Here is a 22,308-nt window from a genome sequence, read left to right on the forward strand (position 1 = left end):
GACCTGTTCTCTGTAGCTGCCTCAAGACTTCCACTGTTCTGTATCAAGGATGGGTTTTCAGGAATCCTGGCTCCCAGTGCCTTGGTTTTCCCACTCCTTTTTCTTGTCATCATTAAAAAAGCAATCCTATTCACAGCACCAGCCAGAGGTGGCACAGGAGTTGGATTGGCCAGTTCACTGTGAGATGCAGGGCAGCACGAGGACCTAGCCATCCTCCCCGTGACGCCTCCCTCGCTGGCGTCCAGGTTGAGGAGTGCTTGGCGGTGTGTGAGGCCGACACCAACACTGGGTGTTTCCATCGTGAAACATTGCCCTTCAAACGCCAATAACCTCAGGGGAGAATCTGACCCTTCCCAGGGCCGTGGCCCACAGATCCAGATGTGTTTATCACAAGCTGAGGCAGGCCAAGGTAAGGACACTCCTCTGTCTGCTAGTAAGAACACCAGGAGCTCTGAGCAGCAAGTCCACAGGAAATTTGCCTGGTGGTTTCCTTTTCCTCTCTTTATATTTTTCTCCTTCTCCAAGGCATCCCCAGGGGAGGGAGGGAGGGTTGCAACTAGCTGTTAACCCTTCCTTTCCATGTATATATGAGTGTGTGTTACAATTATGCATATCTGTGTGTGTGCATGTATGTGTGAATGTGTATGTGTGTATATATTTGTATGTATATGTGTGTGTATTTATGTGAGTGTGTATATGTGTATGGGTGTATGCACGTGTGTAGGTGTGTGTATATGTGTCTAGTCACGTGAGTGTGAGGGTGTGTGTGTGTGTATGTGTGTACACTCACATGCCATGTTTCTGGATATGGGTCATGGTCAGAAAAGTTCCATGGCCACTGGCTTAAAGGATTGAACTCCATCTTTTTCCTGAGTTACCCCTGATTCAATCCGGATCATGGGATGGGGCGTACCATGACCCCACTGTTGCCAAGCGCCAGCCCGCAGCATAGCCGTGCAAAGAACAGTAGGCACTGCTTCCTTGAATTGACTCCAGTATGATGTCAAGAGGTCTGTCCCACATGGAGATACAAGGGAGCCCCTGGTTCCCCTTGTCTCCTCTGAGGGGACGTAGGGTTGTAATTTGGCATCTAGGGCCCTAGCTCTGCTTTGGCTCCTGGGCACAAGGAGGTGCACCCGTCCTGTTTCCTTCACACGGGATTCCAACCTCGGTGCTGACTGCCTCACGCCCTGCACCTTCCACAGGCGGCGGCTCGGCCTTCGTGACTGCCCCAGGCCCAGCTTTGCTTCTGTTCCTTCCCCTCTCCCTCCCATTCATGGAGTCTCTGATCATCGGCTTCTGTGGTCCTTTACTCTTTGGCTATAAATGGGGGCAGTTTGGCTCCTCTGACCCTCCTCCTATTTCCTGGTCCCTGCACAGAGCAACGCCCACAAAGTCCACCCTTGCTCTGCCTTCTATTCCGACTCCACTGTACAAGCTGCGGCGTCTCGCTCAGACTCCCTCCAGTGGTCTGGGGACAAGGCAAAGTGTACAGTTAGGTACGTATGGACCTCAGGGTTCATGCGAGTCGGGCGGGGGTGCGTTGCCCAGATGCTGCAGGAGCATCACAAGTGCTCCATGAGCACAGGCTACACCCTGAACATTTAACCAGATCTCGGGGCTCCAGGGCTGTCAGCTGTCTCCTCTTGACTCATGAAGAACACAGTTTAGTATTTCAATTTCCCATCTAACGAAAAGACAGGATCGGTGGTTTTCCTCAGGCCATTGTTCCTCCTGCTTCCCTACCTGTACCCCTGCTCTGCAAAATTAATGAATCTCACACCAGGAACAGGTGGGTATTTGCTATGGAACCTTGAATAGTACATTCAAGAACTTTAATTTCATTCTAAAGTTCCAAATTTCTCCTAAATGAATTGTTTATTATGATGACCACACTCTCTGATCATCACCCATTTAATTTAAATGTTGATACAAATAGATACATAAAAATTAATTTATACCAGTAAATTAAAATAGTCTTCTGGTATATCTAAGGATGAAAAATGAAATCACAATGGAAATGGGGAATTCCCTGGTGGTCCAGTGGTTAGGACTCTGCACCTCCACTGCAGGGGGCACGGGTTCGATCTGTGGTCGGGGAACTAAGACCCTGCATGCTGTGCACGGCGTGGCCAAAAAAAAAAAAAAAAAAAAAAATCACAATCACAATGGAAATGTAAAACTATCTCTAACTGAAAAATAAGGAAAAAACAACGTATCAAAATTATTGGGATGCATGAAATTGGGCATTTTTATCCTTAACTACTTATGCTAGAAAATAAGAGAAGCTGAAAGTGTCCAATTTTGAACTTAAAAAATGAACAACAGATTAGATCCAAAAAAAGAGATAATAAAGGAAAAAGTGGAAATAAATGAAAAATAAAAAAGAGATGATAGGATGATCAAGCGAGCCAAAATTATCTCAAGACCAGCAGAAGAAATTCCTGACACGATTGAACAAGGAAATTAAAAAGAGGTAAGGCATATATAGATAATATAAGATAAAAAGAGAGCACATCCACAGACAAAGCACAGCTGATATGGCAATTTGAAAAACCAGATGAAGCAGAAAAATTCATAGAAAAGAATACCTTGAAAAATGGACTCGCAATTAGATAACATGAACTGTGCTATAGCTGACATAAATTAAAGCAAAAATCTCCCTAAGGGAAACATTAGGCCCAGATGATTTTACAAGTGGGTTTAACAGCCCTTCAGATCCCCTCAACCTCATGCACTTTCCCGAGAATAGGAGGAGAGAATACTCCCCAGCTCATCCAAAAGGCACTGCAGTACAATGTGAAGGCCTGAAAATCATGGCAAGAACATTTCTGGCCCATTTACTCAAAAACCTAGAAACAAAACTACAAGCAAAATTTTAACAAATTAAATCCAAAAAATGTATAAAAAGATAATTCAAGATGACCAAGGTAGATTTAATCCAGGAATTCAAGGAAGGCTTGAAATTAGAAAATCTATAAGTGAATTTTAACCACAGAGGCAGACTAAATGATAAAAGTCACCTGGTCATTCAATGAAAAAGTTTTTGGAAAAAACTTAACACAAATTCATGAAAAACTTCTTATAAATAGGACCAGAAGAGTATTACCCTAACTTGGTAATGGCTATATGTAAAAAACTTACCACCAATTGTAAACAGGGAAACATTATTAGCATTTTTGGTAACATCACGAATGATACATAAATATTCACTCTCACCATTTCTATTCAATGATAGAATAAGATAGTGTAACAAAATAAGAAAATAAAAATAAAGGCATAAAGATTGGAAAGGAAGAAACTGAACTGTCATTATTTATAGATTATAGAAGTGGCTGGCAAACTACAGCCTGCAGGAAAAATCTGACCCACCATGTTGGATCTGGCCATGCCTGTTTGTCTCTGACTACGTTCTCTCTGAGTGACCAAAAACAGGCAGATACCAAAGGGCAGTCAACACTTGGGCAGGGGAACCACTGGTAAGTTTACTATTGTTATGGATTTTAGCCTGAGGACATCTTCCAGTCTGTGCCAGATGGGGAGACTAAAAATCAGGTAGAAAATCCACATTCTTGTTGACTTGAAGAACTAGAGGGCAAAGTGCATGACCACAACAGCAGCCGGAATATGAGGGAGCAAATCCGAAAAAGATAGATCCAGAGAAGGGGAGTCCAAAATTCCATGTAGAAAGTCTCCTCAAATCTCTGGTTGACCTCTGAACCATGCATGGGCAGGGAAGACTCCAAGTAGCCCAGTTAAGAGTAATAGAATGGAACTGAAGCTTTAGTTGTCAGCCTCTGTAGAGGAGACAGTTGAGTTCAGCCAAGTTAATGGCCTGATTTTAAAAATTAATACCCTTCAGAGGAACATAACAAATTCAGACTTTCTATGCATATCATTCTTAATGTCCAGGAAGCAATCTAAAATTACCTACACATGACGAAACAGGAAAATATGACCCACACTCTGAAGAAGAGATAATGAATAGAGATCAACTCTGAGATAACCCAGATTTTGTAATTACCACATAAAGGCTTTAGAGTCGACATTATAACTATGTACAAGGGTATAAAGGAAAATATGCTTGTAATGAATGAAGGGATAGGAAACCTGAACAGAGAAATAGAAACTATAACAGGATTGAAAGAACTAAAAAGAGAAAAATATTTGAACTAAAATTTCACAAGCTGGGCTTACCGGAAGATTGGAAGTGATAGAAGAAAGAGTTAGTAACTTGAAGAAAAAACAATAGATATTAACCTCTATGAAGAATACACAGAAAAAGATAGAAAAAAATGTACAAAGCCTCAAGGAACTGTGGAACAATATTTTAAAAAGCTCACATAAATGTAACAGGAGTTCCTGAAAAAGAAGAAGAGAGAGAATTGTTTGAAGAAATAATGGTGAAAAATTTTCCATATTTGATGTAAGGCATAAAATTACAGATTTAAGAATCTCAACAAATCCCAAGTAGTATAAATATGAAAAAACTACATTTAGGCACAACACAGTCAAACTGTTGACAACGAAAGATAAGAGAATTTTGAAAGCAGACAGAGGAAAACACCCTTGACTAAGCAGAGAGACAACAACGCAATTATCAGTTGACTTCCCATCAAAAAAATTGAGGCCGGAAGACAGTGGAACAATATCTTTAAAGTGCTGAGATAAAAATTGATTTGCCCAGAATTCCATACCCAGTGAAAGTATTCTTCAAGAAGGAAGGTGAAATAAATACTTTTTTGATACAATAAAAGTATGAGAATTCGTTGCCAGCATATCTGCACTGCAAGAAATGAAAAATTTAAACTATGAGCCTCTCGACAGAATAGTTTTATTGTTCTTTCATATAAATACAGAAGGATATAAACTTTGCCCAAACTATCACCCTTCACTGCATCCCAAACATTTTGGGGAGTGGTATTTTCCTCATTTGTCTGTTCTGGGTATTAAAAAATATATATTTCAGATGCTCTCTTTTTAAAGTCTGTGTTAATTTGAAATGTGTTTTTTAGATTTTTACATGTGTTAAAATTCTATTTATCTTTTTGTTATTCATTTCTAACTTAATTTTCCCTAAGTTGGAGACTATGATCCTGAGATATGAGATAAAGAAGACTTTTGAGAAATGATAAAATCTGGACACTGAACAAAACCAAAGCACTGGAAGATCTTGTTCAAGTCTCAGTTCAAACACCTGAGTGCCAGGGGCAGGGGTGTTTAATTACTGCCACAGAGAGAGTGCCTCAGGGAGCCCGTTGGGCCATTAATTTTATGGAACATGAACTTAATACAATGAACTGTCCTCTCTTATTTCAATGAATTGACAATAGCAAACTCTCCTACAACACGAGATATTGCACATGGGGCAGCCCTAAATTCTAGAGGATTTGGTCAATTTCTCAGGGCATGAAAAGTGGGCAAGGAATATTTTTGATGCCCCAATTGTTTGCCATCTAATTCTAGTTCCACTCATATCCTCTGGTTGATTTTTACCCTTTCAGCAAGTGGCAGGGGAAAGTCAGAGATAGGCTGCCCATCGCAGGCTATGGCGTCTACCTGGGGAGGAACTAAAATAGGCCCTCTTTCCAGACTGAGCTTTACACAGAGAACTAAGCAGGGCCAGGAGGGGATGAAGACATCACAGATCTGAGAACAAGAGACTTGGAGAGTCTTAGAAGGAGGGGGAAAAAGAAAGTTGACAGGGGGACTTCCCTGGTGGCGCAGTGGTTAAGACTCTGGCTCCCAGTGCAGGGGGCCGGGGTTTGATCCCTGGTCCGGGAACTAGATCCCATATGCATGCTGCAACTAAGAGTTTGCATGCCACAACTAAGGGGCCCGCCTGCTGCAACTAAGACCCAACGCAACCAAATAAATAAATTAATTAATTTAAAAAAAAAAGAAAAAGAAAGAAAGTTAACCGGTGTGTGACAATGAAACAAGCAAACATGAATAGCCTAGAGATTTACACGCTTGCTGGGGGTGGTGCAAATGGGGATCTGAGCTTCCTGGCACTCGAAGTGAAAAAGAAAGATAAGCACGTATGTAGTCATATATACAGACAGACAGGAAAACACCCCACCCCCTGCCAACACGTACATAAACGCAACATTTATAGATGAAAAACCAAAGTACACACATTCAATACCCTTTCATATATGTGTCTGTGCAGGACTTTCATAAACGCTCATGTGACATTTTTATGTTCATGCGTGTTGTTTTCTGCAGTGGTTGCTACCTCTAAACCGGCTTCGTGACCCACACAGCCTTTCGCAAACAGGGCTCCCTCCTGAGCCCCGGAGCCCAGGCGGTGCTTGCCGGCTATTTTCTTGGTTCTCTCAAGGACCGCACATGACTCGCCATGAGGGTGCCTCAGGATGCGAGGGCCACCTTCTGGGAAGCGGACAGACCAAAGCTGATGGGGCTCAGGTGCGCCTGGGGGACAAATGTGACCTGTGACCTTGCAGACGCCCCTGTAGCTCTGGGAACCAGCTCTTTTGCCTGTGAGAATCTTCCACGTGGTGTAAGGCAATTCTGGGCTCTGGCTGTGTCCTGCTGGGACTCCGCCATGGAGACCTGGCCGGTGCCCAGATGTGGCCCTCGTGGTGGGGGAAGGGCTGCAGTGCCCAGGAGAGACCCCAGGTTCCCCTCTCAGTGTGTGTGGCAGGTGAGGAGGCCGGGAGTGCCCAGGGCCTTCTGCGGCTGAGAGGGGGCGGGGGGAGGTCTGGCCGCAGTGGATGGGGGAGGGGAGGGCCTCAGCACCTGGGGGAACGGGGACTGGAGTGCCACTCCCCTCCCCCACACTCGTCTGTGACTCATCTGAACCCAGAGCTCCACATGGGACACAGGAGGCCCCGGGAGGACAACCTGGACCGCGGGCACCAATAGATCTGGGGCCTCCACACGAGGGTGACCGGGGGCTTCATCTGCTGGGAGGTAACCCGGGACACCCGGGGCTGGGGGCAGCTGTGGTGTGCGGGAGGGGTCGCCAGGCCCAGGACTCTCTGCTGGACCGAGAGGTGAATGTGAGAGTAATTGGAGGAATGCGGGACGGTGGCTCCACGGTCTACGGCCCCTGGATCGCGAAAGGTTCTGACCTTAGCAAGAATCAGAGACACTTGGCCTTACAGCTCATGCTTACACACACACACACACACACGTGTGCGAGTACACAACCTCCTCGACAGAACTGACAGACCACTCGCGCTGCAACGCTGACCGGACAGTGCCCGGTGCCCTCTGACCTGTCCTATCCTGCTCTCTTGCACTGAACAAAAAGCTGTGACTTCGGACCTGCCACAGGCCACTTGCAAACACTGCTCCCACCCTTCAGGCTCCGGCTGGGCCATGGGGACAGCCCGCAGGGGAGAGCACTGGGACATCTGAGCAGCTGCTGTAAACCAGGGGCTACAGCAGTGAATGTGGGGTGCCCTTCCCAATCTAGAAGAGAAGTCGGAACACATCACTCAAGATGAGCGATTCCGCTACATGTATGAGGTAAACCGAACTGTCTTTTCTAGCTGTATTTGTCCACGGTCAGCTGTCTCCAGAGCCCAGGTTGTTAAGACTCAGCCCCTGTGAGTGGATGGGTGCCTGCTCACCTCCCGCCGTGTGGCTGGAGCCCAAGATTCCGTCAGTGCCTCACGGTGGCCACGTCGGCTCAAGTCGCCTCGTTGGGAGAGCACCCAGGGCCCACGATTGGTCAGGACCGTGACCTGGGTGCTCTGAGGTCAGGGAGACTTGGGGTGGGCTGTAGTTGGGGGTTGGGGGGAGGGACGAGGGGCTTGGCTCAGAGGGCGCCAGCTAAGTGAGAGGCCCCCCTTTGCTGTTGTCACATCTTCCCTGAGGGCTCTCCCACAGCTTTGTCACTCACGCCTTGTCTCCCCACTACTCAAGGCCTCCTTCCTCATTAAATTATTCAGTGTGCTTCAGCCCTCGCCCATCTCCACCCGACCTCCACTCATCAGTCAGTTCCTTGCTTGCTTTTGCTTTATCGATCCATGTTCCCATTGCCAGCCAGGCTTCCCTGGGGGACGTGAACCGCAGGGTCCGTGTGGGGGACAACTGTCCCCACCCATGTCACCAGCACAGAAGGGACAGGGTTGGCGCTTGCGGGGGAGAGGCCCTCTTAGAGTGGACGGCGGAATGCCGGGGCCAGGAGGACAGGTGCGCCTGGGCCGGATCTCAGACTTGCCAGGCTAGGGCGGCAGTGAGTCTGCCCTTCCCCCATCGGGGACCCTCATCTCAGAGGGTCGGCCCTGTCACCCCGTCCACAGAGAGGGAGGGGTCGGGGTGTGTGGGAGCGGGTGTGTGCAGAGCTTAGGGGAGCAGGGCATTTCCCCGCCCCTGCGGGCACCTGGACCCCGGCTCGGCCCAGTCCTCACCTGTACGCGATGGAGACGTTTAGACGCGTGTCTGCCTGGGCCTGTCTGCAGGGCTCCCTTCTGACAACCCACAAAGGGAAAGAAAATCACCAAACAGCCCCCAAGTAGGAGAAAGGGTCACTGGGTGTGGTAGGAGAGACCCAACCTCAGAAGGAGGCTTTCCAGCTGGAGCACAGCTTAGAACCCCTGCGGAGGCCTGAGGGTCCGTCTCCCAGGAAGCCTGGGCAGGTGGGGGCAGGAGGCCAGGGCCTGAAGGCCCAGCAGCTCCCGGCAGCGTGCCCCCTCCTCCTGGGCTCACCCTGAGGGGTCCTTGTCACCCCCTAACCCACCCCCCAGGAGAGTAGAGATGGAAGGACAGGTGAGGGGGAGGGGAAGAACGTAGGCCGGGACCAGCCTCTCCAAGGGGCATGTGTTCCCCAGGGTCACTTCCTTAAGAGCAGAGGCAGGGAGGGGACCCCGAGGGGGAGCCGCAGGGAGGAGGGGACAGGGGGGCGGGGAGGGTAGTGCAGTGACAGCCCCCTGAGCCCAATAAAAATGGAGAGGGCTCTGTGTGGCTCTGAAGGCCTCCTGGCCCCCTGACCTGATGCCCCCTCCAGAGCACCCCCTCCTGAGGTCACTCAGGTCACTCCCTCCTTCGTCCTGGGATGTCCCCGTGAGCTTTACATGGAGGGAAGCAGCCAAACATTGGGTCCACGGAGGGGGAGACGCCCGACCCAGCTCACGGGGCGGAGTCCCCTTGGAGCGAGCAGCCCAGGGACCGCCGGGCCGGGCAGCTGAGCTCGGCCTTGGACTCACCCATCTGGAAGACCACCTCGTAGGAGTGACAAAACAAGTGCACGATCGGGGTACAGGCAGCTTTTATGCAGCGAGAGGTGGTGCTGACCTGCAAGCAGTGGTAGCAGCGCAGGCTGGGGTCTGGGGGGAGGTGGGGACAGAGCAGAGTTCGCTCAGGGCGCACCCGGGGACAGCCACAGCACCGCCCGCTGAAGACCCTTGGCGACCGTGGGCTCGCAGAGCCCCAAGTGACAACCCCCGCCCCCCACCCCCAGACAAGGGCCTCCTGGGACCCAGGTCAGACACTCACACCTGCAGGCTGACGTCATCACCCCCAGCTCCCTGCAGGCCCGGGGGAGCGTGCGCGTGCACGTGCGCATGCACACACACACACACACACACACACACACAGACACAGACACACAGACACACACACACACACACACACACGAGCAAACGCCCCACGCAGCCCTCCCCTCACTGAAGAACCCACCAGGCCTTCCCTTCTGCCACAGTTGGCCTCACCCCTATCTGCGCACACCAGGACCCACCGCAGGACCAGGAGAACCCCTCTCATGGTGCGGTCAGTCAGGCCTGAGTCGGTGGAGGCAGAGAAAGAGCCTGATCCAGAGCCCCGCCCCCCAAACCTGGCCTGGGCACCTCCGATTCCGCTCTCCTCCCCTCTCCCTCGGTCTCACACCCCGCACACACCCTTGATTCCCGTTTGCATACGTCCTCCTAGCTTCTCTGCTCCTCTGTCCGGATGTGGGTCCTGATTCTGGGACCCTCACCTGACCCCCCTCTCCTACACCTTCCAAGTCAGAATCAACCCTGCTCTTGGGAAGGCTTCCTGGGGTTCTTAAGTCGGCAGCCCCTGAGGCCCAGGGAGGGGGAGGAAGCTGAGTCACAGCTGGGTGTTGGGGGAGAAGGGGGTGGGGACTTGGTCTCCCCACCTGGGGGTCCACCCACCTGGGCCAGCCTCAGGCTGAGCCGGCAGCTCTGATGCAACTTTTTTGGTGTAACAGACCCCATGGAGCAGGGAAGGAGTTCCACACTGTGGAGGATACGGGGGAGAGACTTGTAGGGGTCCACAGATGGCTGAGGGGGAGACCCAGAAACCCCTGAGTGCCTGAAAGAGGGCGGCCAAGGGATGGGGTGAGAAACGACAGTTCATCATATTAAGTTCATGGTCCATAAAACAAATGGCCCAATGGGCTCCCTCAGGCACTCTCTCTGTGGCAGTAATTAAACACCCCTGCCCCTGGCACTCAGATGTTGGAACTGAGACTTGAACAAGACCTTCCAGTACTTTGAATTTGTTTAAAGTGTCCAGATTTTATCATTTCTTAGAACTCTTTATGTCATATCTCAGGACTGTATTCTCTGACTTAGATGCAATTAAGTTAGAAGTCAATAACAAAAAAGATAAATACAATCTTTTCACATGTAGAAATGAAGAAGAAACACATTTCAAATTAGCACAGTTTTTTAAAAAAAATCTGTTTATTTATTTATTTATTGGCTGCGTTGGGTCTTAGCTGCGGCACCCAGGATCTTCGTTGAGGCATGTGGGATTCGTTGTGGCGTGCCAGTTTTCTCTTCTCTTGTTGAGGTGCGCGAGCTTGAGGGCTTAGTTGCCCCAAGGCATGTGGGATCTTAGTTCCCCGACCAGGGATGAACCCGCATCCCCTGCATTGGAAGGTGGATTCTTTACCACTGGACCACCAGGGAAGTCCCTAGCACAGTTTTTTAGAAGAGGATGTCTTAAATATTTTTTTAAAGACCCAGAATTGATGAATGAGGAAAATACTACTTCTCAAAATGTTTGGGATGCAGTGAAGGGTGATAGTTTGGACAAAATTTATATCCTTCTCTACTTATATGAAAGAACAATAAAGACTAATATTCTGTGAAGAGGCTCATAGCTTAAACTTTTCATTTGGGAATAACTTCAGATTTATAAAAAAGTTGCAAACAACTTTGCAACTTTTTAAAGAATTATACTAAGTATAGAATTATACTACACAACCCTTTACACAGATTTTCCAAATTTTAACATCACACATAACCATAGTACAACGATCAAAATGACAAAGTTAACACTGACGCAAAACTGTTATCTAGTCCATAGACCTTATGCGATTCTGCCCAGTGCCCCTCTCCCTTCTCCTGCCCACTGTCGACCCAACCTCATGCACCACCTGCTGGTCTTGCCTCCTGAGGTCCCTTTGATTTGGAACAGGCCTCCGTCTTGATTTCTTTCAGGACCTCGACACTTTTGAAGAGTGATGGCCAACTGTTTTGTAGAAAGTCTGTTCATTTGGGCTTGTTTATTCACGATTAAATTCAGCTGAAGCATTTTAGCAACAATATCTTGGAAATGTGGTTGTGTCCTTCTCAGCGCATCGCATGAGGAGGGCATGGGGTGCTGACTCACTGGTGATGTTGGCTTTGGTCCCTTGTAACCACGGTGGTACCTGCCAGGTGTTTGCCCTGTAGTTACACACACTCACACTGCAAGTCACATACATGCTCTCTGACACACGCATTCACTCTCTCTCTCACACACAGAGCCCGCTCTGGTGCCTAAAACACCCCCCAGGACCCCCATAGTCATGGCCAGGCCTTTTGGGAAGGACCACCAGAGACCCCACCCCAGGGCCGTGTCCCCACTGTGGACTCCTGACAGGAGCTCAAAGTTCGGGAGGGGCGTTGATGGCTGCAGCCTCCATCCCCTGCCAATCGTCTGGGTCAGGACACTGTAGGCCGCCCTTTTCCGGGTTGAGGACCCCCACAAACAATGATCACTGTGGCTTTTTGCCAAATGGTGATTATGTATTTCTATCATTCTCTCTACATTGATTAGTTGGAATTCTACTGCGTTTTACTTTCTTTCTCCTACCCACACGCTGGGATTACCTATTCATTAAAACGGTTCAGAGTCCATTGAGAAGGAAATGTCATTTTATTGTATTTGAAAACCAAGATCTGGACCAATGTATGCTTATTCCTACTAGGATGTTTCACGCAGATGATATATATTCATGCTAATACCTCTCCAGTCACCACTGTATTTCCCATTTCCTCCCTGCCGCCCCGCCCCGTACTTTTTGTTTCTCCTACAGAGAGAATCCTGTCTTGTGACAACATCAATGTATTAAGCAGTTCATTATGATAGGTCCAAGTGTGTATTTCTTTGGATTCTTCCTATTTGGAATTCACTGGGCTTCTTGAATCTATAGTTTTATGTCTTTCTTCAAAACTAGAAAATTAGCAGTCATTATTTCTTTAAGTATTTTTCCTGCACTCCAGTCTTTGTCCTCTCCTTCTAGGGCAGCAATTACACAGATATTGGACTTTCTGGTATTTCCCCTAGGCTCCGTTCATTAAAAAAAAAAATCTTTTATTTATGTTGTTCAGATTCTATGATGTATCCACAAGTTCGGTCTTTCTGTTTTCATCTCCATTCTGCTATTGAGCCCAGTGGAAAGTATTTTATTTTTGTTATTGTATTTTTCAGTTCTACAATTCCCATTTTGTTATTCTTTATATGTTTTACTTCCTTGCTGAGACGTATCTTTCCATTTATCCCAAGAGTGTTTGCCCTTAGTTCTTGGAGCATTTTTAAAATAAGTGCTTTAAAGACTGTGTGTGATAATTCCTACTTGAGGTTTTCCCTGATCTTCTGTACAAAGAGTAATTTTGGATTATATCCTGGATATTTTGAATTTTGCATTATGAGAGGCTGAATCTTATTTCCATCTTATGGAGAATGTTAATCTTTTTGTTTTAGCAGGCAATCTACCTGGTTGGGTTTATGCTTCAAGTGAAGATCAACCTTATGTGGGTTGTGGCTTCTATGTCAGTTCAGTTTTCAAAAGCTTTGCAGTGTTTTGGACACAGTGGCCAATCTGATCCCTTGGTGGAAGTCAGTCCCATAGATCAGTTCTCATAGTTTATGTTTTTCAGGGCCAACTCCATGTATGCACAGCTCAGAATGAGCCTGGGTTTTCATAAACATCTTCATGGGATTTCTTTCCCAAGCTTCTCAATCCCTGCGGTCTCTCTGGCACTTTCTAGTAACTTGCAGTTCCTCTTTTCGGTCATCTAGTCAGAAAGCTGGAGCTTAGTTATTCCATAGTGCTGCACAGTTCCCACCCCTATAACCACATCTGGGGTCATGAGGTGGGAAGATGTAGAGAGAAGAAGGTCAATGGGTTTTACCCCATCATCTTGGGATCACAGATCCTCTGACTGGAGGGACCAGTTCCCTTCTCTCAGAACTTTAGGTACCTGCAGGCTCTGTTGGGAGCTGCTGAAGTTGCTGCTTTTCCCACTCATTAAGTGAGACCAAGAGGGGTTCTAATGGACCTCTTCTGTCCATGTTCTGGTATTCACTTTCAGAATGTGGGCTGTTTTGGGAATTCTCTGGTGATCCAGTGGTTAGTACCCGGGTGCTTTCACTGCCAGGGCCAGGTTCAATCCCTGGTCAGGGAACTAAGATCCTGCAAGCTGTGCAGTGTGGTAAAAAAAAAAAAAAAAAGGGGGGGGGGCTTCCCTGGTGGCGCAGTGGTTGAGAGTCTGCCTGCCAATGCAGGGGACACGGGTTCGAGCCCTGGTCTGGGAAGATCCCACATGCCGCGGAGCAACTAAGCCCGTGTGCCACAACTACTGAGCTTGCGCGTCTGGAGCCTGTGCTCCGCAACGAGAGGCTGCGATAGTGAGAGGCCCGCGCACCGCGATGAAGAGTGGCCCCCGCTTGCCGCAACTCGAGAAGGCCCTCGCACAGAAACGAAGACCCAACACAGCCAAAAAATAAATAAATAAAGTGAAATTCTTAAAAAAAAAAAAAAAAAAAGGATGTGGGCTGTCTTGAGTCAAATCTAGAGAATACCAGAGGAAATGAAAAGGGGAAACTTACCACACATTTGGTGGCACTTCAAAGTTTTGTCTTATTCCCCAATCTTTCTGCTACTATTTTCTGTTTGGAGTCCTCATATAGCTTCTCCATGTATTTCATTCTGGGTTTATAGCTGCATTCTGTGGGAGAGGTGGCTGGGCAAAGGACAGCGTCTAGCCATCTCACTCTGAGGCAGGACTGGCCCTGACGGTGTAGCCCCCTACACTCTGAACAGCACACTCTACAGCAGGGGCTGCACCATCTTCCCTGTTTAATTTGAATTTCCTTCACAAGTGAAGGCAAACGTATTTTCTTATGTTTAAGTGGTATTTCATATCATTTTTGTTAATTTTTTTCATGTATCACTCATATTTGCTTTAGCCCTGTTCTCCCACCCTCAATGTTTACAGAGTTATATATATCCCCTGGGGAGTGTGTGTGTGGAAAATCTTTATATTTGTATAGAGTCAAATTAGTCTATCTTTTCTTTTCTTGCATTTGGATTTTGAATTATACATAGGAAAACGTTTTCCACACCCAGGTTATAAAGATATTCACGTGTGAGTTCTTTGGGTATTTGTATAGTTTTGGTTGTTTAATATTTAGTTTATTCTCATGTATGATGTATGGATGCATGTGTATAGATCTAATTCTGACTTTTTCTAAATAGTCATTTATTTGTTCACAAACCAATTATTTATTTAATTATTTATTTTTACTGGAGTAAAATTGCTTTACAATGTTCTGTTAGTTTCTGCTGTACAATGAAGTGAATCAGCTATACGTATACCTATATCCCCTCCCTCTTGGACCTCCCTCCCACCCACCCCCATCCCATCTAGCTCGTCACAGAGCACTGAGCTGAGCTCCCTGTGCTATACAGCAGGTTCCCACTAGCTATCTATTTTACACATGGTAGTGTATTTATGTCAAACTTAATCTCCCAATTCGTCCCACCCTCCTGGGATGGGCTCCAGGCACGTGGGCTTCAGTAATTGCAGCACATGGACTCAGTAGTTGTGGCATGCAGGCTCAGTAGTTGTGGCACACAGGCTTAATTGCTCCGCGATGTGTGGGATCTTCCCGGACCAGGGCTCGAAACTGTGTCCCCTGCATTGGCAGGTGGATTCTTAACCACTCTGCCACCAGGAAAGCCCCTAAACTTTTTTTTTTAATTATGTTTTAACCTGTGCTAGTACTTATTACTCCCACAACTTAATTTTTTCCTAACTGATCTTGAATGTTTTTGTTTACATATCTTTCAACTTGCCCATTTCAAGAAAAAAAAAACAGTTATTTTTATGGTAATCACATTAAATTAAAAATCTTATAAATTAGAGAGAACTGACATTTATTTATTTGTTTGTTTGTTTATTTAGGCTGTGCTGGGTCTTCGTTGCAGCACACAGGCTTCTCTAGCTATGGTGTGAGTGCTTAGTTGCGGCATGTGGGATCTTAGTGCCCCGACCAGGGATCGAACCCAGGCCCCCTGCATTGGGAGTGCAGAGTCTTCCACTGGGCCACCAGGGAAGTCCTGAGAGAACTGCCATTCTAATGATATTTAGAGTTGTCCAAGAATAAGGAGTGTCTTTACAATTGTTCGAGGCTACTGTTGCATCTCTTGGAAGTTGGTTGAATTTTCCTCCTTTAGACTTTGCATATTTTTAGTCAGATTTATTTTCTTATTTTATTTTTTAAAATTAATTAAATTAATTAATTTATTTTTGGCTGCACTGGGTCTTTGTTGCTGCGCACGGGCTTTCTCTAGTTGCGGCGAGTGGGGGCTACTTTTTGTTGCGGTGCGCGGGCTTCTCATTGCAGTGGCTTGTCTTGTTGTGGAGCACGGGCTCTAGGCGCCTGGGCTTCAGTAGTTGTGGCACGTGGGCTCAGTAGTTGTGGCTCACGGGCTCTAGAGTGCAGGCTCAGTAGTTGTGGCACACGGGCTTAGTTGCTCCGTGGCATGTGGGATCTTCCCAGACCAGGGCTCGAACCCGTGTCCCCTGCATTGGCAGGCGGATTCTTAACCACTGCGCCACCAGGGAAGCCCAGTCAGATTTATTTTTAAGCATTAGCTCTCTATTCCCCAATTGTAAATAAAAATTTCTCTTCCACTATAGCCTCTAGGTGGCTATTGCTCATGTATAAAAAGGCTATTAACTTTCATTTTAGTTTCATATTCTACTACCTTATTGAATGATTTTATTGGCTTTGCTAGTTTTATCACTGATCTTTTACGGTTTTTGAAACATACTATTAAGTTAGTTAAAAATAGAGATTGTGCTTTCCCTAACTCTCATGCCTCTGATTGTTTTCTCTTGTTTATTTTCATTTGCTTATGTCTCACATACAGTGTTAGAAAGTACTGATCCTTTAGTTCAGCACCATCGTAAGACTGCATCCAGCACTTCCTCATACAGTTAAGTTCCTGGCTTCAGGGCTGATACATACACACAGTCATGTTATTGTATAATATGCTATTGAATTTGGTTTGTTAATATTTTATTTTATTTAAGATTGTTGCATTGATCCACAAAAATGCTGTAATTTCCTTTTTAGTATCATCATCAGGTTTAGCTATCAGTATTATGCTTGCTTTGTAAAAGGAACTTGGAAATTTTACTTCTTGGGTCGAGTTTGGTAATCTGTATTTTTCACTAGGAAATACTTCATTGCATCTAAATTTTCAAACCTATCCCATAGAGGTATGCAATGACTCTCTTGTGATAGTTCAGTCAACTTTCCTGAAGTGTGATTTACACACAATAAAAAGCACCCCTTTGAAGTGGATAGTTCGGTGAGTTTGACAAATGTAAACACTTACAGAACCACCAACACAGTCAAGACATAGAGCATTTACCTTAACCCAGGGATGCCCTGCTACCTCCTTGTGTGGCCCGCAAGACTGCTTTCATTGTTAACATGTCCCTTTGCTAGAATTTTGTGTGAATGGGTGATTAGCATTATGTGGCCCTTTCATCCATTTTTGTCATTTATTTGTATTTCCTCTTTATTCCCATTTTCAATCTTGCCAATGTCACCATCTTGTTAGTCTGTTGGCTTTGTAAATCTTCTGTATTTTATTTTGATTTCCTATTTCACTAAATCACATTTCTGGCTTAATTTTGTTTTTTGGTTTTTTGGGGGGTTTAATTTGTTTTTCTTTCTCCAGGTTCTAGATTTAAACACATGGTTTATTGATGTTTCAGCCCCTCTTCTTTTGTAACATAAGGATCTAACCTATCCATTTTCCTCACAGTGCCGTTTTCTTTTTAAAATAAATGTTTGTCCTGATTTTATTACTGTTCAGATCAAGGAATTAAAAAAATTCCTATTATAATTCCTTGTTCAACAGATGAACTAATCAAAGTGTAATAATTTAGTTTAGAAATATTTGGGATTTAAAAGTGTATCTGCTTTGTTATAGATGTTTAATTTAAATGCTTATGGACAGAGAACATTGTCTATGGGGTAATTTATTGTTCAGTGATAAAAATCTGGACATTTGGAACAAAATGAGAGTACCGGATGGCTCCGTTCAAGGTTGAGCAGACCTTGGGCGGGGGTACTTGTACCCTCGGGGGTGGGGTGGAGGCGGGGGAACAGAACCTGCGGGAGAACACAGGCCGTTCTGGACTCTGCTGCATGTGGAGTTCACACACGACCTGACTCACGACTCTGTACCACAGACATGGCAGACTTGGGTCTCTTTTTTAGGGCAAGGGGAGTGGAAGCAGCATCTGGTACGCCCTCACTGCTGGCTTTCCCTTCTAGGTCTTCACAATCCCAACACACGCTGCCATCGGGCTGTCCTGCGGTGCCTCCCGAGCGCCCCGCCCTCACGTGGGCCGTCTGGGGAGACACCCAGGCTCCATCCGTGGAATCAGGACCCACAGCAGGACGAAGACAGGGAGTATCCTGCAGGCAGAGCCAGTGAACAGAGGTCAAGGGAAGGGGAAATCATGCACGTTGACTCACCAAATCCATTTTATAGTTAAAAGAGTTAAGGTAGTACAAACTAGGAGAATCAGAAACTCGAATAATTTTGAAGGAGGTGGGGTAGAAGAAAAGAAAGGCAAGACGTGGCCAGGATGGAGACGGGATTGGGTACATCTGAGTGTCAGCACGAAGCTGGAAGCCTGCTGGAGCGCAGGTTGTAGCCGGATCTGAGCTTCCCAGCAGAGACTGTGAAAAAGAACCTAGTCTCTAAAGAATCCACGGCAAAAATCCTGAAACTAATGGTGGCTATAGCAGTGCCCGCACGTTGGCGGTCCTGAGGCCGGCTCAGACCAGCTTTGGGTTGCTCCGTGGCGGCCACGTGTTCCTCAGGGCCCTGGGGAATGGGGGAGGGCCGTGGTGCCCAGGAAGGATGTGACCCGCCATTGTCTTAGGTCAGAGGGACTTGGGGAAGCTGAACGGCTGAGGGCGGCTCCATCTTCTCCTCACCTCACGTGCTCAGCCCTCATGAAGCATCTATTCACGTCTCAAGAATACCTTTCTCATTCGGTTGTCAATCATCTTCATCTTTCCTTCACTCATTCTTTACTCATTTCTCCGTTCATTCAGCAAAGTTTCTGATTTCTAGCCGAGAGGTTTCCCAGAAGGGCCTCCAATCCTGGGTCCCCTGTCCAGAGGTAGGACCAGGACGCCCAGCTCCAGAGGTGGTCATGTTCACGGAGAGGGAAGCAGGGAGTGGCTAGTACAGCAGTCGTGGGGAGACAGGGTGTGGCGGCCCCTGACCCGGATCCCATACACGTATTTCCTAGCAGAAGGCAGCTTGGAGAGAAGACCACGGCCCTACCGGGTGATTGTTTCCCCTCTGCACTGGCCTTGTGGACTGGCCTCGACTCAGGAAGTCAGAGGTTCCTGATGCCTCAATGGGCCAGGAACCTCATGTGGGGAGTTGGAAGCAGTAGATGGTGACCAGCCTGCTTGGCCAGCCTAGGGGTTTAAATTCAGCATGAAAATTCACAACTGCATTGAAGGGGAGTGAGGTCCCGCTTTAAGCTGGGCATTCTGGGACTCTCATCCAGAGAGCTCCTGGCCACTCCATCGGTCTCCTCGGCACAGAGCGGAGCCTAGCCCAGGACTGGGAATGCACAAAGGCCCCAGAGCACGAGGCGCAGCCAGGCCCATCCTGGTCCACGGGGGAAACGACCAGGAGTTGGAGATTGGGGTCAGGTGTGCGATGGGGGAGGCAGGTGTAAGGAACCAGAGCTGGGCAGACCCTGGGGGGTGCAGACCCTGGGCAGGGGGGCGTGCAGACCTTGGAGGGGGGAGGTGTGCAGACTCCGGGGTGGGGTAAGCCTGAGGAACCAGGACTGGGGAACAGGTGTGTGGACCCAGCGTTCTTCTGGGTTCTGGGGACCTGCTGCCTGGTGACGCTGCCCCCCACCCACAGATTCTTGGCCGCTGTCCTCTATCTCCCCGTCCTCCAGGATGTCTCCCTGGATGTTCCCCTGGATGTGTCTATGAGCTTGTCATCAGTTCCACTTGTCCCAACCTGCTCCTCCCCTGTGCCCCTCTCCTGGGTGACCCTCCCCCAAGCCAGGCATGGGGCCATCCTGGGCACCTCCAGGCCTTCCATCAGCCCCTACTCTATCCAGCCCCGCTGTGCACCAAACATGGGTCCCATCCACCCCGCTGCCCAGCCGTCCCCTCCCAGCATCTCTCCACCCCACTCTCCTAGGCAGGCACCACTGACCCCTGTCCTGTGCCCCAGACTCCGACCCTCCACCCCACCATTGGCCAGCTGGCCCTCCTGAGGACCCGACCCTGAGCCTGTGACACCTGCTTGCCCAGTGCTGGTCCTGTCCCCAGCTTGGTTGGCTGTAGCCCAGCTGGACAGTTTTGTCCACCATTCCAACCATGGACAGCGCACAACCACAGAGTCGGGGGAGAGCAGGCCAGAGGGCTGTAGTCTGGGCCCAGTGGGTAGAGACGAGGAAGAAGCAAGAGGGGGTGTGGTCAAGCAACGACTTTATTGTCTCTGGAAGGAGTGAAGGTCGTGGTCCCACTGCAGGACTCTGCCTGGGCCAGGGACAGAGGTGGCCAGAACAGCGGACGTGGAGGGGCCAAGACCACAGAGCCAATCAGAGCCAGAGCCAGGCTGAGCTACCCTCTGGCCTTGCCGGGCTCTTCTTGCCCAACACAGGGGCCTGGAGCTTCTGTTCAGGGCAGGGGCTGTTACCCCAAACTGAGAAATGCCCATTACATGCCCCCATCCCTGATCCCCACGGAGTGGGGCTACAGTCCCAGGCTGTGTGAGCGAAGGGCCCCTGCTGGGGACAGGAGAGGCGGCCGGGCCCAGGGCGAGGTGATGGCACCTCCTACCATCTCAGGGGTGAACGTCCCACCCACGGTCTTGAGAGCGATGGGGGCAGGAGAGAGGTGGGAGGACAGCGTGGGCTTTGGGGCCGAGGGGAAGGTGCTCACAGCAGGACCCAGAGGAGGCCAAAGCCCGCCTGGAGCAGGAACCCCCTTGGAAGGGCCCAGGGACCCTCCTGCGGGGCGGGCGCCCTGTTGCAGAGAGATCTGGAACAGCACTGCCTGACGATCTTGCCCAGCATCCCGGGGCCCGACGACCATTCAGACTTCATGTTGGCGTTGGGACACCTCGGAGCACAGCGCTTGCTGAGCAAAATTCCCACCCGTAATCCTGCAGAAAAGAGGAGACAGCGTTCAGGAAGAGGAAGAGCCTTGGGAAGGGTGCTTTCCTGTGGGCAGGGAAGGCTGGAACCAAACCTCAGGGTCAGAGAATTTTGGTCCTGAAACGTCTACCAGATACCTTCTCCTGACCCTTTCACAGGCCAGGCCCTACACAGCAGTGGGAGCACAGCTGCCCAGGGTCACCCTCAAGGTCACAGCAAAGACAGGGTTCAGGACTGCTGGCCCTGGTCGGGGCTCTTCCCTGAAACCACACGTGGCCTGGACAGCCGGGTAGCCAGGGGTCTGGGAGTCCCGGGGAGACGGGGGAAGCAGAGCAGAGAGAAAAGCGATGGTGACCAGAGGACCTGCTGCACCCGGCCTGGGCTCCCGTCCACCCCCTCCGTCCTTCACTTAGAGACGCGCAGAGACCTCTGAACGAAGCGCCGGAGGGAAGCAGGACACTCAAAACAACCCAAGCTATAGAAGAAGAGATATTCTTGGGTGGCGTCCACCTTCCTAGTGTCGTGCTGTGCTGTGCTGTGTTTGTTTTGCTGTATCTATTGTGTGCATGGTATCTCACTACACTGAACCTTATTATATTTATTATATGACAATTGTATGCATTGCATTACATCATATCATAGGCTGCTCAGTGGCACTTGGTTTAGGGTAACCGAAAAGAAGGAAAGAGACGGCCAGCCTCCTCCGGAAGCCCCCAGGGCTCAACCTTGAGCAGCTGCCTCCTTCTTCCATGTGCTCAGGACCGGGATCAGGCAAAGGTCGGCGCCATCAGGCAAAGGTCGGCGCCGGCGAGGGGGCCCCTGAAGGGAGCCTTCCTCAGCTCCCCGCAGAGACCCCAAAGGATCCAGCGCAGAGTCCCCGACAGGCCCCTTCCGCGCTGGCCAGGTACTCACTCAGGGTGATGGTCACCGCGTGGGAGACGCAGACCCGGTCGGTGGAGGCGCACGCGGCGGGCGCGCAAAACTCCCGGCTCGTGGCTTTGAAGCACTGGTAACAGCTCAGGTTCTCACCTGCGGGGCAGCACCAGGCGGCGGTGGAGCGCGCTGCGCACCTGCCCGGGGCGCAAAGGCCTTCCGCTGCCGAGAGATGCGCCCGCCGCGCCCCGGAGCTCCCGCGGCCCCCGCAGCCCCCCGCAGCCCAGAGGGCTGCCCTTGCCTGGCTCTGTGGCTCCGCCAGCACAGCCCAAAGACGCCAGCAGAGCCCACAGGACTAGAACCGGCTCCCCCATGACGCCAGACGGCTCAGCCTGCAGGGGGCGGGAGGGGGGCGGAGGAGCAGAGAAGGAGGCTTTGTCCGGACCTTCCCCGTCGCCCCCGCCCATCCCCTCGGTCTCTCCGCCCTGGACCCTCCTCATTCGAGGCCACTCAGATCCTGGTTCTCGCGGCACCCCTCTCCCAGCCGGACGCCTCCTCCTGAACCTTCCCTCCCCTGCTTCAGGGCGCGGGGCCCTTCGAGGAGAGGCAGCTGAAGGAGGGGCCGGCTGTGGAGGCCTGTCAGCCCCTGCTCACAGCTCGGGCTCGTGGGAGGGTCTCCTGGGGTCCGTGAGGATGGCCACTTCCTGCTGGAGCAGAGAAGGCGGGTAGG

General features: G+C 49.4%; 1 protein-coding gene across 1 annotated transcript; it reads right to left on the reverse strand.

The window, feature by feature from the left end:
• Window positions 1-9,931: 9,931 nt before the first annotated feature.
• LY6L (lymphocyte antigen 6 family member L) lies at window positions 9,932-21,952 on the reverse strand (the record flags this gene model as incomplete). Its single annotated transcript, XM_082363205.1, has 3 exons — window positions 9,932-20,771; window positions 21,553-21,800; window positions 21,880-21,952. 3 exons carry the CDS (start codon window positions 21,950-21,952, stop codon window positions 20,487-20,489), a joined length of 606 nt encoding a protein of 201 aa, XP_082219331.1. The 3' UTR covers window positions 9,932-20,486.
• Window positions 21,953-22,308: the final 356 nt, after the last annotated feature.

The sequence above is a fragment of the Balaenoptera borealis genome (assembly GCF_965194805.1).
Source record: "Balaenoptera borealis genome assembly, chromosome: 17".
Classification (NCBI taxonomy): domain Eukaryota; kingdom Metazoa; phylum Chordata; class Mammalia; order Artiodactyla; family Balaenopteridae; genus Balaenoptera; species Balaenoptera borealis.